The following is a 16,241-nucleotide window of genomic DNA, read 5'->3' on the forward strand; positions in this document are numbered from 1 at the left end:
TCAGGCTTTCTGCATTCACTAGAAAAATGACCACTCAAGCCACATTTGAAACACTTGAATTTGGTTTTATCCACCATATTTCTATTTGGCTTGGTTGCTCCAAAATTCTTTTTGAATTTGAGCTTGGAAAACCTTCTTGACAGGAAAGCTAGATGTTCATCTATATCTTCCATTTCGTCTTGACTAAGATGATCTTCATGCTCAGCTACTAGCCCTTTTCCTTTGCCTACACAAACCCTGGAGTTTGGTGCAGATTCCACAACTTCAACCTTCATCTCTTTCACTCTCTCTTGCTCAGCTACCAGAGCTATAGATCCATTCTTCTTTCTTCCTTTCTCTATCTATTCATCTTGTTCCATTTCAATCTCACAAGTTTTTAGAATGCTATATCCTCTTTCCAAAGTAAATTCCTTGTAATCTTGAGAATTTCTGAGAGAGACCGTCATAGGCTTCCACACTTTTGGTAGATATTTAAGGAACTTCAGGTTTGAATCTTTTTTCTGATAGACTCTTTCATGCAGTTTTAGTATATTTAGTATTTTTTGAAATCAACTAAAGATGTCACTCAGAGATTCACTGTCTTCACAATGAAAGTGCTCATACTGCTGAATTAGAAGTTGTATTTTGTTTTCCATCACTTGTTCAGTTCCATCACATATGATTTGAATTGTATCCCATATATCTTTAACAGTCTTGCAGTTGATGACATTGTCAAATATATCTCCATCAAGTTCATTGAACAGAATGTTCATAGCCTTCTTGTCTTTGTGTACTTGCTCAATATCTTCATATGTCCATTCAGCTTGTGGCTTTGGAACAGTTTTCTCATCACCTACAGCTCCTTCAGTATCTGTAGCAGCTTTTCTAGGAACATGAGGGCCTTTCTCAATGCAATCAACATACCTTTCATCTTGAGAGAGAAGATGAAGGTGCATTTTTACCTTCCAATATTGATAGTTGTCTTTATCCAACAACGTGATCTTTACTCTAACATCCTTCCTGCTCATGTTGTTAGTTGCTTTGATCTTTAAACTCTTAGTGTGTCAAGAGCTTGCTCTGATACCAATTTTTAGTCCCAAACAATCTAACAACTAGAATTACAGAAGGGGGGTTGAATGTAATTTTTATTTTTTTTTATTTTAAGAATATCTCACAAATATAATTATATCAGTGTTGAATATGCAAAAGTGTGGAATGAAAATAAAGAAGTATTCAAACATAAAGTAGTTAAACACAAGGATTAAAAACTTTTTGGTGGATTGAAATTACCCACCAGAGATATATATTTATGAGAACTCTGTGTTGCAAAGATGCACACAACTACTTACAAGTATGAAATACTAAGAACAAAGAAATTCTTAACAGATACAGCTTTTTCTATTTCTCAGTTCTTGCTTACTTGCTTAATATTCAACTTGCTACTACACTTGGTTTATATACATGATAAAAAGAAAAACTAATAAGACAAAAGTATCTTGGTCTAATTTAATGCTGCTCCATTTCTCCATCCAGCATATTTGAATATCTTCAATTTAGCATGGAAATAGAAATGCTTATTTGTTCTCTAAAACATGTTAATAGGCTGCCACATTCCATTTGCATACAATCAACCCATGTGACTGCCAAGTCACTATCAACTGCTTTTTGAATTTGATCATCCGTTGAAACTCTATTGGATCATCCGTTGAGACTTTGTTGGATCATTCGTTGGATCATTCGTTGAGAGTCTGGTTGATCATCCGTTGAAACCTTGTGGAACATCCGTTGAGAGTATCTTCAGAGCAGTTAATTCTATTTCACTTATGCAAGATTATAAGGCATCTAATATTTTTGCAATTAGCCAACCTATTTTGCATATCAATCTAGTAGTCAACATAATATAAAATATCTTACATCTTCTAGTTCTCTAAGACATTACAATATGCAGAAATGCGCTACTAAAATTTATTTAAACATAAGCTACTCTCTCACCGGATAACTAATAAAATTTTCTGTTGAGAGCTACAATCACACTTAATCAAATTTAATAAGATGTTTTTTAGCATATCATCATGTCTACATTATATTCCTAACAACAAACGGTTTTGATAGCAGTGTTATTATGCATTCTCTGGTTCTCTATTTCAAAAAACTCTGTAGTAGCTGAAGCCGAAGACATTATAAGAGCCACGCAGATAATTAGAGCTTGGCTTCATTAATATTGGAAGTTGTACAAATCCATACGTTGGAAATCTTGTTATTCTACATCATTTTCTTGAAACTTAAAAAACAATGGAAATCTTGTTATTCTTACTGAATCTGATAATATATTTTGGTCATCAAACTCTTAACAATTATGTGGAGCAGCTGTTGGATTCAGGGAATCTTGTTATAGAGATGAAGATGAGAGTGATTCTGTTAAGCAAAGTTTTGGTATTCCTCCAAATACTCTATTACCGGGTTCTAACTTCTAAGCTCAGCTGGAATTTGGAACCTGGGCTTGAGAGATATCCCACCTCTTGGAAAAGTACAGATGATCCATCTCCAGGTGAATTTGAAAATTGTACTGATCACAATAGATATCCACAGCTTATGCTGAAGAAATGTTCTTCTATACATTAGCCTAATGATGAGGAGTTGTAATTTCATTACAAGTTGTTAATAGATCAGTTGATACGAGGCTTGCATTGGATCCGCTTGGTAATTTGAAAAACTGTGTATGGATTAAAAATCTCAAATTTGGCAAACTTTTCTTTCTTATCAAATATATAATTGTGACCATTATGGGATATGTGGAGCTTATGGGAGCTGTAAGGTCAACAATTCTCTTGCTTGCAATTGCTTTAATGGATTTCGGCAAATTGATTAAAAAAAATGGGATGCTGCAGATTGGTCTAGTGCATGTGCGAGGAAGGTACAATTGAGCGGTGTAATTGGAGAGTGAATTTTTGAAATTCTCCTGGTTGAAATTACCAGATACTCAGTGTTCTTTGTTTCATAAGTAAACGAGCTTTGATGAGTGTAGGAGAGCGTGCTTGAAGAATTGGTTGTGTACAGCTTATGCAGATACAGATATTAGAGGCGGTGGATGTGGATGCTTGTTATGGTTTGATGAGCTTATTAATATTATACATCAGAAAGAATATCTTAACATAAGAATGGCTGCATCTGAATTAGGTAAACTTTATTTGTCTTCATTACTCCCAACTCAGTATGTTATAATCTGTTTTATGGCAATTAGTATATTAATATTACTTTCTGCCTAAATATGAAGCTAAAAATGGGAGATCAAAACTTATAAGGATCATAAGTATACCTATTCTTTTGACCGTGACAATGATGTGAGTATGCCCGTGGGTAATCAGGAACAATAGAGTTCCATTGTTTTACTTCACAACCTTAGCTACCCAACCAATGGGCAATGGCTTCTCAAGAAACTCTCTTTCTTGGAGAAGGTGGTTTTGGACCTGTCTATAAGGTAAGTGTCATGGCTGCACTAATCTAGGTGCAAAGTCTAGACAACTTATAGGCACAGAACGCAAGAGTTAGAATTACTGTTTACACACTTGAAACAGAAATATATCATGTTTGAGTTGAGCACATATGTTCAACACCGTAACCATACATTCTTTTCCCCTAAATGCAAATGGTCAATGGTACATGTCATTTGTTCCTAGTGCAGAAAATGACTCTGTCACATTAACGTATTTTAGGGTATGCTCGACCAAGGAAAAGAAATAGCAGTAAAGAGACTTTCAAAAGATTGGAGGCAAGGGTTGAGATAGTGAATCTTCTTGGCTGCTCTAAATCCATATCACCCTTCCAGGTGCCAACATATAACTAGAGTGCTGATTGTATGGGAAGTGAAGCATTCGCAACCATGACGAATTGACGATTATTCTTCACCAAGCAATCAATTTCCACTGCAAAGTTTTCCATTGCAATTGCTGGTAAGGAAAGTGCCATAACAATCCCAGTCTCGCCCTTTCTGTTCTTATGCGGTATGTAAAAACACATCCCGCAAATGCCATAGCCTATTACACCAGTGGGCGGACCACCATAATCAGCTCTGCCCCACCCGAAATCAATGTCTTCAAATCCGGCATGTGTTAAATCGGATACATTAAAGGTTCGAGCCAGTCTGAAAAGAGGTCGTCCTTTTAAAACCATAAGGTCAGCTACCGATCTCATGTACTCTTCTGTAACATCTTCTTTTATTTTCTTTACAAGTTCCAATGCATATCCAAATGGATTCTCACAAAGTTTTCCGACTGTTGTTACAACTGCTGGGTTCACGAATGCATTCCCATAGTATCCCTTGGGCAGGATGGGAGGATTAAATTTTGTGCGTGCATTGACATGATAAGAAACGCGCACCTCCTCTTGGGGATCAAGCTGCAGGGAACGAGTACGACATCTCCATAAGAAAGCTGTGAGAAGCTCCAAGGAAGAACATTTGCCAAGGTGCGGAGGAACCAATTGACGGAGCACACGAATCTCACTAGGACCAAAGAAAAACGAACGATTAACTATGTTATCAAGATTTATGTTGATGAAATCATCTAACTCATCAAACTGATGATGTGTGCACGTAACACGGGGTGGGTCCCTTGCATTAAGTAGTTCTCTTTGCCACACTGGAAAAACAGAAGGGGCACTTGCACCTCTAGCAATTTCACCTAAAGCAGTTAGAAACTGCACAAGTCCGGAAGCATCACACATTGTATGGTTAATCCTCGAGGCAAATATGAATCCTCCGCACTTAAGTCGAGTTACCTACAGACGTTAATTGTTACCAAACAGCCTAAAAATTATATACACATGTCGATACTGCTAGATCATAGCTAAGCTAACCGACTAAATGCATAGAAGAGAGAAAAAAAAAACCTGAATATGGACAAGAGGAGAATCTGTAATTCCAGAAGAGTGAGGTACTTGAAAAAGAAGCTCCTCAAAACATGGAAATGGAGGCTCAAGTGTATCACCAAATTGGTCAACTGTAACATCTGCATCAGCTTCAACGAATATCACTCCTTCCCCGGTGCATTCTACTGCCAGTTTGCGGGCCGCACCTTCTCGTAGCCGGCCCGCCAGCGGATAGTAGAACACAAGCGTTTTGGAAAGTGCTTCTCTAATGACTTTCACGGGGTCCTTTTTTCGTACATCAATTAAATCATTTTTCTTTCGATAAAATTGGATGTTCGAGATTTGTAAACGGAAACCGTCTTGATCATCTATGTCGGAGAGGAATTTGTACTCGTGTGGAGTCGGTTTTGCTGGAGTTATTAGCTCCGGTGAACGCCTGTTTACTGCGAAAACCAGGGGCTGTTGTGTTTCCATCGAAGATAATTGTGATCAAGTTTGAGAGATAGCTACAAACTAGATAAGTGTACAATACTTGATGTAGTGGTAAGCAGAATATAAGCTAAGCCCATGTATTTATATGTAGTATCTTTTGTAATTAGCGTGTGAGAATTTTAATCGAATTACGACGTTTTGACGCTTGTTTTAGAATCTATACATCTGTCTATACATATACATGATCTGTTTGCCACTGTTTTTGCTGAAAAATAATTAGTATCAATTATCAGCTGATCAAACACATGCATAAGGACATAAAACAAAGTTATAGTAAAAATATTTGATGGGACAGCTTGGATTCTTATCTGTTTTGAAAATGTGCAATAGTTGAATGGACATTTTGACCTGGAGTAGAAATGTCCGGCCATGTAGGGTGACGATGATATTAATAAGTTTTAACTCCAACTGCTTATAGATAACTTCACATATGAAGAAATTAGAAAAATAAAATAAAAAAACTTCACAAATGAAGACAAGATGACGATAATCAGTAATGAATTGGAATCTTGCACACGAATATATTTATGTAAATTCCAGGAATAGATTAGGTCAGAGTTTATACACAGATATATTTGTTACATGACTCATGCATGTATAGAGAGTAGGCCAGCTCCTTTAACTACCAGACTATGATCAACCGAGAAACTCCTGAAACTCCATGTGCTCGTTGTGATCTAGCAGCTACACCATTAATCTATATAGCAAATTGATACATTTAACAAAAAAACAGATCTATCTGCTGTTAGAGATAATGATCCTAAAAGTTATACTCCCTCCGTCTCTTTCAATTGTTTACATTTTTTAGAGAGTGGTCGACATGCATTTTAAAGTGCATATAAACTATATTTCTGTAAATTTTTTTTACAATTTTGTTTTTCTAAATAAAAATTAAAACATTCAACTTTTATTCAGAAAAAGAAAATTATAAAAATAAGTTACATAACTATATTTTTTATGCACCTTAAAATGCGTGCCGGACACTTATTCAGAAATATAAACTATTCAAAGAGACTGAGGGAGTATATATTATGCGTACGTGTGGTCTAAGAGTTAAAGTTTCACCAACAACCTAAATTTAAAATTAATACTCCAACTTAATTAATTCTAACTTAAAAATGAGCATGCTATGGTAATTTAAGTAGTTAAAACTTAAGAATTTATTCTTTATGGTCCACATCGAAAAAATCCAATATATCATCATTTCACTTCATAATGGCCAAATTGTCACTATTCAAAAATATGGTCAATAATATCATTTTAAAATGTCATGTTTGGAATACAACCCAAAAAAACATTTTGTACCTTTTTTTGTCAATGTCCACACGGTACATCATGTAGTGTTGTTTGGTTACACATTTTTTTAAAAATTATATTGAGCTTCTGATTGTCATTTTGGAGGCCGAAAACACCACTTAATATAAAGTTTTCGATATTCCCTTTTCTTTTTTAATTTAAGAGTCTACGCTAATTTAACAAATTTTAATTTTTCAAGGTTCAACAATCACTTTTGGGTTTTAAAAATATTAAAATTTGAATTAAAGGTTCACCGATTTAGGGTTTAGGATTTAGTAAATCGTAAAACCTAAACCCTAATTTAATTCCTATGAACCAAAAATGTAAACTCTAAATTTAATAATTTTAAAATTTAAGGGTGTTACCTAATTTAATTGACATTTAAAAAGATGCAATTTTATATTTTTCTTTTGATCTTTTCTCCTGCAGCTTGATCAGATTTGCAACCTCTCCAGGTATTGACGTTCATTGTTCAAGAGACATTTATTATTTAGACATTCCTAAAAAGCTGTCTTGTCTATTGACATGAGTTATATGGTTTAAGGTATGTCTGTTAAACATTTCTTTCTTTAAGTATTCTTGATTCGCTTTTCATTATTGATATGGAGGACATAACTCATGTCATGAATAACATAATCGAGGAGGAGGAAGACGAGGGGGAGGGGAGGAATTGCTCTCGAAGAGGACAATGGACTCGAGAACATGGATATTACGTATGTATGCGATGCAAAACTCTGTCTTGTTGGTATATTTCTTACTGAAGGTGTTAGATATATTTGATAATGTCATGTGTAATATGATTTGTGTTTAGTTTTCAGATCTTACTTAAACAGGACAAATCAGTACTTAACTGGAAATCAGAACTTATACTAAAGACAGAACTTAAGATATCAGAATTTAAGTTATCAGAACTTAAGATTCAGAAGATATTTATCAGGAGATAATATCAGGATTTAAGATGACTTTCAGATAAGAATCGGGTCTAGAGTAAATCGTGGAAAGAAAATCTTGGAGAGACACGTAAAAGGCAAGAATCTCGTGAATTCAAAGGCCCCAATCATTGGAGAAGCGGGTGAAAAAGGGGGAAACATTTACAATAATAGAAAACAAAAAAGAGGACATATATATGCCAAACATTGGGCTTAAACACGGGGGTGGGAGTGGACTCGGATGATGAGGATTTCACAAACATGGATCAACATACGAATAATGGCCCAGAATACTTATATGTGGCGGGTTTCGGGGATCAGGCCCGCCTAGCATTGTGAGCATGTTGAGCTGAAATTGCCACGGGCTAAGGGTCTCGCGGGCCTTTAATTTCTCAAAAATTTAGTGTCCCAAAATAAACCAAATATTGTTTTTTTATATGAAATATTATGCACACAAGAAAAAGTGGAGAAAGTTAAAATTTTCTAGTGTTTAAAGGCATGATTGCAATTGACTGTCAAGGTCAAAGCGGTACTTTAACTCTTTATTGAAGAAATAGGCATAAGGTTTCGCTCCGCTCTTTAAAGTATAACCACATTGATGCATAGTTAGCATTTAAGGCTGGAGTACGTTTCGTCTTACTGGCATCTATGGTGAACCAAGCAGAACCCGAAGAAGAGCCATTTGGGATCTTATTCGATACCTAGCAATGGATAATTGAAAGGCATATGGCATAGCCTATTTGTATATTCGAGGATTTAACTCAACTCAAATAAGAATGTAATAAGTAAATAGTGGATCTATCGTCAGAGAGATCTCACAAAGTAACATCTGTCAAAGGGTTAAGAAACATTATTCATCTACAGACTTGAAGACTTAATTCACTGGAAGAAGCTCAAGAAATTGATCAAGCCTCAGTGATATAAATCAAGATTGTGGATTTAATCAAGTGACAGAGATCTCGTCAGGGTATCAATTAATTACAAGGATTTAGTCTGAAGAAAATCAAGAGTATCAAGGTCAAGGCTTGATGAAACGTCACGAAAGTTAGTCACTCATGAACCAGACAGTACATCGAGTGTCAACAGTGAAGTGGTGGAATTGATTCATAATTGACAGTAATTTTCAGAAGATTTTCAGAAGAATGGATGCTGCTCAGGGTTAGTGTTAATTCTCTATTAATTAATTAAGTCATATAATTTAATTAAGAAAATAAATTATATCTGCAAAGATTAATTTATTGATTAATTAAATTAATTGATTAATTAATTCAGAATTAATATTAAGGTTTTTCAGAATTTTAATTGATTTAACATCTGTTATTAATTCAAAAAGACAACTGATTGTATTAGTATGACAATCGGTATGACAATCAATAGTCATACCGAAAGTCATGCTAATTCAAAAGGATTGTCTTATCATATTTTTTATTACATTAAAATCTATTATTAATTCAGTAAGACAATCTGATTTTGAACTACTATGACAATCGGTATGACAATTGATAGTCATACCGAAAGTCTTGCTAGTTGATTCTGATTGTCTTGCCAGTTCAAAGAGATTGTCATGCCAGTACATTCTACTCGACTGTTGGATTAAAAGAAGCAGAAAAAGCAGTTCATTCAGATATCATACAGAATACACAAGTCAAGAACACAGCAGAAATAAAAAGCAAGACATATCATTTTTCATCTGCTTTATTCAAGATCAAAATTCTAGATTGTAAAGTTAAATCCAAACCACTAGAATTATTTATCTTGTTCTTGTGTAACAATCTAGCCGATCAAAATCCCTAGAACTTAATCTCAAATCGCTTATAGCATTTGATCTTTTTATTGCAAAAATAGAAAAAGTTCATGTTGAATTTATTCTAGATTTGTGATAATTGATTTGAGATTAATCCCTTGTAAACGATACCGTTGTTGTAACACCTTTCAAGTTTAATATTAATTTTATTTAACTTGAATTTTGTTTCACATTTTTATTCCGCATTTTATTCGATTAAACGGTATTGTTTGTATTCAACCCCCCTTCTACAAACATATTGAAACCTAACAATTGGTATCAGAGCCTTCTGATTAACGTACAAATCAAGATCCTAGACTTTTGTGTTTCTTTCAGTCCTTGATTTTTTTTATTCACTCAAAAAATTCATAATGACTACACAAAAAGTTGGAACCGTTAAAATTCCACTTTTCGATAAAGAAAATTATGTTATATGGAAGAAGAAGATGCTACTGTTTTTACAAGTTGTTAATCACAAATATCTGCAAGTGTTAAAGAAGGGTCCAAAAATTCCTATGGTTATTGAACCAGAGGTAATAGAAAATGATGTGGTGATCACCAAAGCGAGAACTTATGTGAAAGATCCTGAGGATTTCTCTCCTGCTGAAATAGAAGAAGCCTCCCTGGATGCTAGCCTTCAATTAATTTTAGTAGATTCCCTTGATCCCTTGATGAATAGACATGTGATGAATTGTAAAGATTCCAAACATATCTGGGAAACTATTGAGGTTATTAATGAAGGCACAGAGGAAGTTAGGGAGAACAAGTTAGAAATCCTAACCTCTGAGTATGAATACTTTAAATCCAATCCAGGAGAAGGAATCACTGAAGTGTTTGAGAGGTACAATGCATTGATCAACAACCTGAACATTAATGGTAAATACTATTCCATCAAGGAGGTCAACAAAAAGTTCCTTTTAACACTGCCAACTCATCTTGAACATAGAATCACTGCCATAAGAGAAGCAAGAGATCTGAGTGAGATTTCTTTGGATAGGCTCTATGGTGTGTTAAAGACTTATGAGTTGGAGCAGATTCAGCAGAAGGAAGTTTACGGGAAAGGAAGAGTGGTCAGCACGTCTACTGCTCTAGTAGCTGATGAACAACAACAACAACCTCAATATCAACAACAATCTCAACAGTCAGAAAGAATGGTACAGTTTTCCAAGGTTGAAGAAAATGTGATAGTAGCAGAATTTGATCCTCCTACTACAAATCAATCAGGAGATGATTTTTATTCCTTGGAAGAACTGGAGCAATTGGAGGATGCGTCAATGGCCCTGATTGTCAAGAGATTCTCAAATGTCAGATTCAAAAGGAATCCAAAGTTCAAGTACAAGTCCAACTACAACAGATTCCAGAAAGGTGGATCTTCATCCTCTAACACCAACAGTGGTGGGTACAAAACATGGATGGTTGATCAAAGCACCATTCGATGCTTCAACTGTAATGAGTTGGGACACTTTGCCACAGAATGCAGGAAGCCAAAACAAGTTAGGAAGAACTCTTACGATTCTAATCAGAAGAGTAAATCTGAAAAGGCTTACCTGGCAAAGGGAAGAAGCTGGGATGATACTGACAGTGAAGATGAAGAAGTTGGGAATCTTGCTCTCATGGCTAGTGATGCAAACACCTCATCGTCAAGAAAAGAGGTAAAATTTACTGATGCTGAATTAGTTTATCATCTAGGAGGTTCCTTAGATTGTGCTCGTCGTGATAATGAATTGTTAAATCAACAAATCAAAGACCTTGAGAAAGAGGTCAATGAATTAAGACTTGTGCATATTAATCAAGATAAATTAAAAGAACAGGTACCTTTTCTAGAGAATAGAGTTGACTGTTATAGACAACTTGAAACTATTCTCAAAGACAAGATCACCGGTCTTGAGGCTAAGGTTAAAGCTTACTTTAATTCTTGTTCGAAGTCCAAAGAGTTTTACAATAAGCAATCTGTTAATTAAACATCTGGAATAGGCTATGATTACAATGCTGCTATTGGAAAATTAGGCATAAACTCCCCTCCTCATGTCTGTGCTAAAGGCAGGGAAGTACCACATGTGCTTAAGGGTGTTGATGAACCCCTCTATAAAGAATCAATTGCTGAACCATTTGATGAGACCTCATTTATTATTCAAGAAGAAATCCGTGCTGAAGATAATGCTAATGAGAAAGCTGTCTCCAAGTCAAGTGTGTCAAAAGTTCCAGTCAAGGTTGTGAAAGCAACTGAGACTAACTCAGACACACATGAGTTGGATAACACAAATGCCATGTCTACTATGCATAAGTTGACTATTGTTAATCCCTCTCATAAAGCATGTGGTGTTCCTGATTGTATGTCTTGTGCTTTTAATCTGATGTATGCTTATTTTAATGGTAAGCATGTTTCTAATGATAAGACCACTCCTCGTCAGCATGTGAATAATAGAAAGCATGATAGGCCTGAGACTGCTAGTCCTCCTAAAGCTAGAAAGGAGACATTTGTGCCTAAGTCTAAACAGAAATTTGTCAAGGCTGTTCACAAGGTCAAATGTCCAGTCATTGAGAAAGTTGAGAATATTAAAATTAAGAATGTTGTTTTGCCTGATAAAGGCCAATTTTACAAATATGCCGGACCCAGCCAAGCTTGGGTTCTGAAGAAGGTCTAATCCATTTGTATTGCAGGGCATTAAACAGGTACAACCGGTAGTGTGGATTCTTGACAGCGGATCGTCAGGACATATGACCGGAGATAGAGCCCTGCTATCAAATGTGGTTGAGAAAGCTGGCCCAGTGGTTACCTTTGGAGATAACAGCAAAGGTTTAACGGAGGGATATGGCTGTTTGCTAGCTGGAAATGTTATCATTGAAAATGTGTATGTTGTGCAAGGACTTGAACACAATCTGCTTAGCATTAGTCAGTTCTGTGACAACGGCTACAATGTTTTATTCGACAAGATGAAGTGTCAGATTCTGCACAAGAAAAGTGAAAAACCCTCCTTAATGGGAATCCGAAAAGGAAATCTGTTCGTAGCTGACATGAACTCTGGAAGCAATCCTGAAGTCAATTGTTTCTATGCAAAGGCATCGTCAGATGAGAGTTGGCTATGGCACAAGAGACTTTCTCATCTCAATTTCAAAACAATGAATTCTCTTGTAAAAAGAGAATTGGTAAGAGGTCTGCCTCAGCTGGAATTCTCTCCAGAAGGACTATGTGAGGCTTGCCAGAAAGGAAAGTCAAAGAAAGCAAGTCACAGAGGCACTGCCACATCTTCCATAACTGGTGTTCTGCAATTATTGCACATGGATTTATTTGGACCAGTTAATGTCCTTTCGATGTCAAAGAAGTGTTACTGTCTTGTGATAGTTGATGACTATTCCAAGTATACGTGGGTTTTATTTCTTCACTCTAAGGATGAAACACCACAAGTTGTGATTGATCATATCAAGATGATTGAGTTAGATTCTAATGTCCCTGTTGGAGCAATAAGGTCAGATAATGGAACAGAATTCAAGAATTCACTTCTCAATGGATTCTGTACAGACAAAGGGATTACCAGACAATTTTTAGCTCCTAGAACCCCTCAGCAAAATGGAGTGGTAGAAAGGAAGAATTGTACATTGATTGAAGCTGCAAGAATGATGTTAAGTGAATCAGGTCTTCCAATGTACTTTTGGGCTGAAGCTGTCAATACTGCATGTTATACTCAGAATCGAACTCTAATCAACAAAGACTTCATGAAAACTCCTTATGAGATTCTGAATGAACAGAAACCTTCTATCAAATACTTTCATGTATTTGGTGCCAGATGCTTCGTGCTCAAGGATGGAGATGATCGTCGTGGTAAATTCGAGGCAAAGGCATATGAGGGTATTTTTGTTGGATATGGAAGAAGATCATACAGAGTGTATATCATTGATCAACACAAAGTAACTGAAAGTGTCAATGTTACATTTGATGACACTAAACTCCCTAGTATCCAAACTGAAGATCCTTCTGAGAAACTGAAGTTTGATGATATGACAGATTCAGAATCAGAACATGGTCAAGAACCTGAGTTTGTTGCTGGTGAAGAACCTGTTAATCATGATGATACTCAAGGTAATAGTGATGGAAACTTTGGCAACAATGGAGATACCACTGCTACTGACGGAGAATCTTCAAGTCAACATGACAACAACTCAGGGGGAGATGTTGAAGGAACATCTAGTAGGACACAACATCCCAATGAATTTCAAGGCGAATCATCAAGATCAAATCTTCCAAGACAGACTGTCTGGAATAAAGCTCATCCTTTTGAGTTGATTATTGGTGATCCAGATGTTGGAGTCAGAACTAGACGTGCTACTCAAAATGAGTGTCTGTTCTCAGGATTTCTTTCTGAGATGGAACCTAAGAAGATTGAGGAAGCACTGACTGATCCAGATTGGGTGATTGCTATGCAAGATGAGCTCAATCAGTTTGAAAGTCAACAAGTCTGGAAACTGGTACCTAGACCTACACACAAGAAAGATGTTGGTACTAGGTGGGTATTCAGGAATAAACTAGATGAAGAAGGCGTGGTTACAAAAAACAAGGCAATACTGGTAGCAAAAGGGTATTCTCAAGCTGAAGGCATTGATTATGATGAAACCTATGCTCCAGTGGCTAGACTTGAGGCCATCAGGATATTTCTGGCATTTGCAGCATTCTCAAACTTTAAAGTTTATCAAATGGATGTCAAGAGCGCCTTTCTGAATGGAAAGCTGGATGAAGAGGTATATGTAGAGCAACCTCCTGGTTTTGAAGATCCAGATCATTTGGATTCTGTCTTCTTTCTTTTCAAGGCTATCTATGGGCTCAAACAGTCTCCAAGAAAATGGTATGACACTCTCTCTGAATTTCTTTTTGAAAATAGCTTTATTAGAGGTGTCATAGACAAAACTCTCTTTTCTAAAAAACATAAGAATGATACTATATTAGTCTAAGTCTATGTGGATGATATAATATTTGGGTCTACTAATGATAATCTCTGTAAGACATTTGCTAAGTTAATGCACAACAAGTTTGAAATGAGCATGATGGGAGAGCTGAAGTTCTTTCTTGGATTACAAGTAAATCAAAGGTTAGATGGAACATTTATTTATCAGTCCAAGTATCTCAAGGAACTCCTCAAAAAGTACAATCTAGAGGATTCTGCATCAGCAAGGATTCCATCAACTACAGCTGTCAAGCTTGGACCATGTGAAAACTCCATTAAGGTAGATGTCACAAGCTACAGAGGTTTGATTGGCTCGTTACTCTATCTTACTGCAAGTAGACCAGATATTATGTATGCTACATGCTTATGTGCAAGGTTCCAAGCGGATCCTAGAGATATTCATCTCGTTGCTGTTAAACGAATCTTAAGATATCTTAAGGGAACACCAAATCTAGGTATTTGGTACCCTAAAGAATCTGGTTTTAACCTTGTTGGATATACAGATTCAGATTATGCTGGAAGTGTTGTTGATAGGAAAAGTACCTCAGGGAGTTGTCAATTCCTAGGTAGCAGACTAGTCTCATGGTACAACAAGAAACAGCAAACAGTTTCCAAACTGAAGATCCTTCTGAGAAACTGAAGTTTGATGATATGACAGATTCAGAATCAGAACATGGTCAAGAACCTGAGTTTGTTGCTGGTGAAGAACCTGTTAATCATGATGATACTCAAGGTAATAGTGATGGAAACTTTGGCAACAATGGAGATACCACTGCTACTGACGGAGAATCTTCAAGTCAACATGACAACAACTCAGGGGGAGATGCTGTAATAACCCCAATTTTTGAGAAATTTTGAAACCCTTATGAATAGTGTTTTTGCTGAACGAGAAAACTTTTCATGCCACGCTATGTAGGGGTTCTGTTATTGATCTTATGGGATATTATTAGTACTCTATGAAGTATATAAGTGTATGTAAAGATCGTCAGAATCCAATTCCGAACACTTTGGTTTTTCCCGGAAATCCACAAGATACGGAGAGAATTGAGAAAAAGGTAACAGGATAAAGAGGATTTAAATTAAAGGATTATAAGAGAGGATCATAGAAGGAATACAATATATTAAGAAAGGTTAAGGGAACCTAAGTAATAAGATCCCGGGTATGATCCCTCAAACGATAAACGAGAACGAAAGTTAAGCGAACCGTATAACAGATCAGCGGTCATTAGGCAAACAATTAAAAGCTAATCAAAGGGATTAGTGGGGATGATGTCATCCAACCAATAGAAAGAGGACAAAGGAGGGGTGATGACATCACAAAGTGATGTAGGCATGACATGGGAAGGAAGGAGGTGTGGTTGAATGAGAACCACACAAATTCAAGGGCAACAAGGTAATTGACTAAATCAAACAAAACAAAAACCTAGCAACCAAGCAAAACAAATCACAAAACACCAAATCCTCCATTTCTTCATGAAGCTCTCGGCTTCTTTCTTAAGAAATGGGAAGTCCAAGCTCCTCCACTTACTATTTAGCAAGGTAATTATCTAAGATTCCCCATGGATAGTTACATACTTCCTATAAGTTTAAGCTCCTAATTCCAAGCCAATCTTTTTCTATAAATCATGAAAGAAGATGGTGAATAGTGTTTTCAAGAACTAAAATTTGTGTTCTTGAAGTTTTGTTTAGATTAAGCTTGGATAAGGGCTTTAAAGGTGATTCCAAGCCATTCTCTTGATTCTCCACTCTCCAAGGAAGGTATAAACTACAAACCCTAGCTTTAGTTTTGAGTAATTAGGATTGAATGTGTTTGATATAGCATATGTGAAGCATGATGCTTGATTGGTTGAAGTTTGGTTGAGTTTGTAGAGATTAGTTGGTTTTGTTGCATTGTTGGAGTTGTAAATCTTGGTAATTAGTTAAAGAACCTAAGTAAAGCTTTTAGTTCATGTGAGGAAT

General features: G+C 36.1%; 1 protein-coding gene across 1 annotated transcript; it reads right to left on the reverse strand.

Moving 5' to 3' along the window:
* Positions 1–3,597: 3,597 nt before the first annotated feature.
* LOC141716740 (benzyl alcohol O-benzoyltransferase-like) lies at positions 3,598–5,367 on the reverse strand. Its single transcript, XM_074518927.1, has 2 exons — positions 4,867–5,367; positions 3,598–4,755 (listed from the first exon to the last, which is right to left on the reverse strand). The coding sequence occupies exons 1-2, from the start codon at positions 5,317–5,319 to the stop codon at positions 3,820–3,822; spliced, it is 1,389 nt and encodes a 462-aa protein (XP_074375028.1). The 5' UTR covers positions 5,320–5,367; the 3' UTR covers positions 3,598–3,819.
* Between the last annotated feature and the right edge of the window lie 10,874 nt (positions 5,368–16,241).

This window comes from Apium graveolens, chromosome 4 (genome assembly GCF_009905375.1).
Source record: "Apium graveolens cultivar Ventura chromosome 4, ASM990537v1, whole genome shotgun sequence".
In the NCBI taxonomy this organism is placed as follows: Eukaryota; Viridiplantae; Streptophyta; class Magnoliopsida; order Apiales; family Apiaceae; genus Apium; species Apium graveolens.

What these genes read in the sequence shown, in the direction of transcription:
- LOC141716740 (XM_074518927.1), bottom strand. Translation starts at nt 5,319, where the DNA reads ATGGAAACACAACAGCCCCTGGTTTTCGCAGTAAACAGGCGTTCACCG. An exon ending in CTCCTCTTGTCCATATTCAG is followed by an intron (nt 4,756 to 4,866) that starts GTTTTTTTTTTC and finishes TAACGTCTGTAG; the next exon opens with GTAACTCGACTTAAGTGCGG.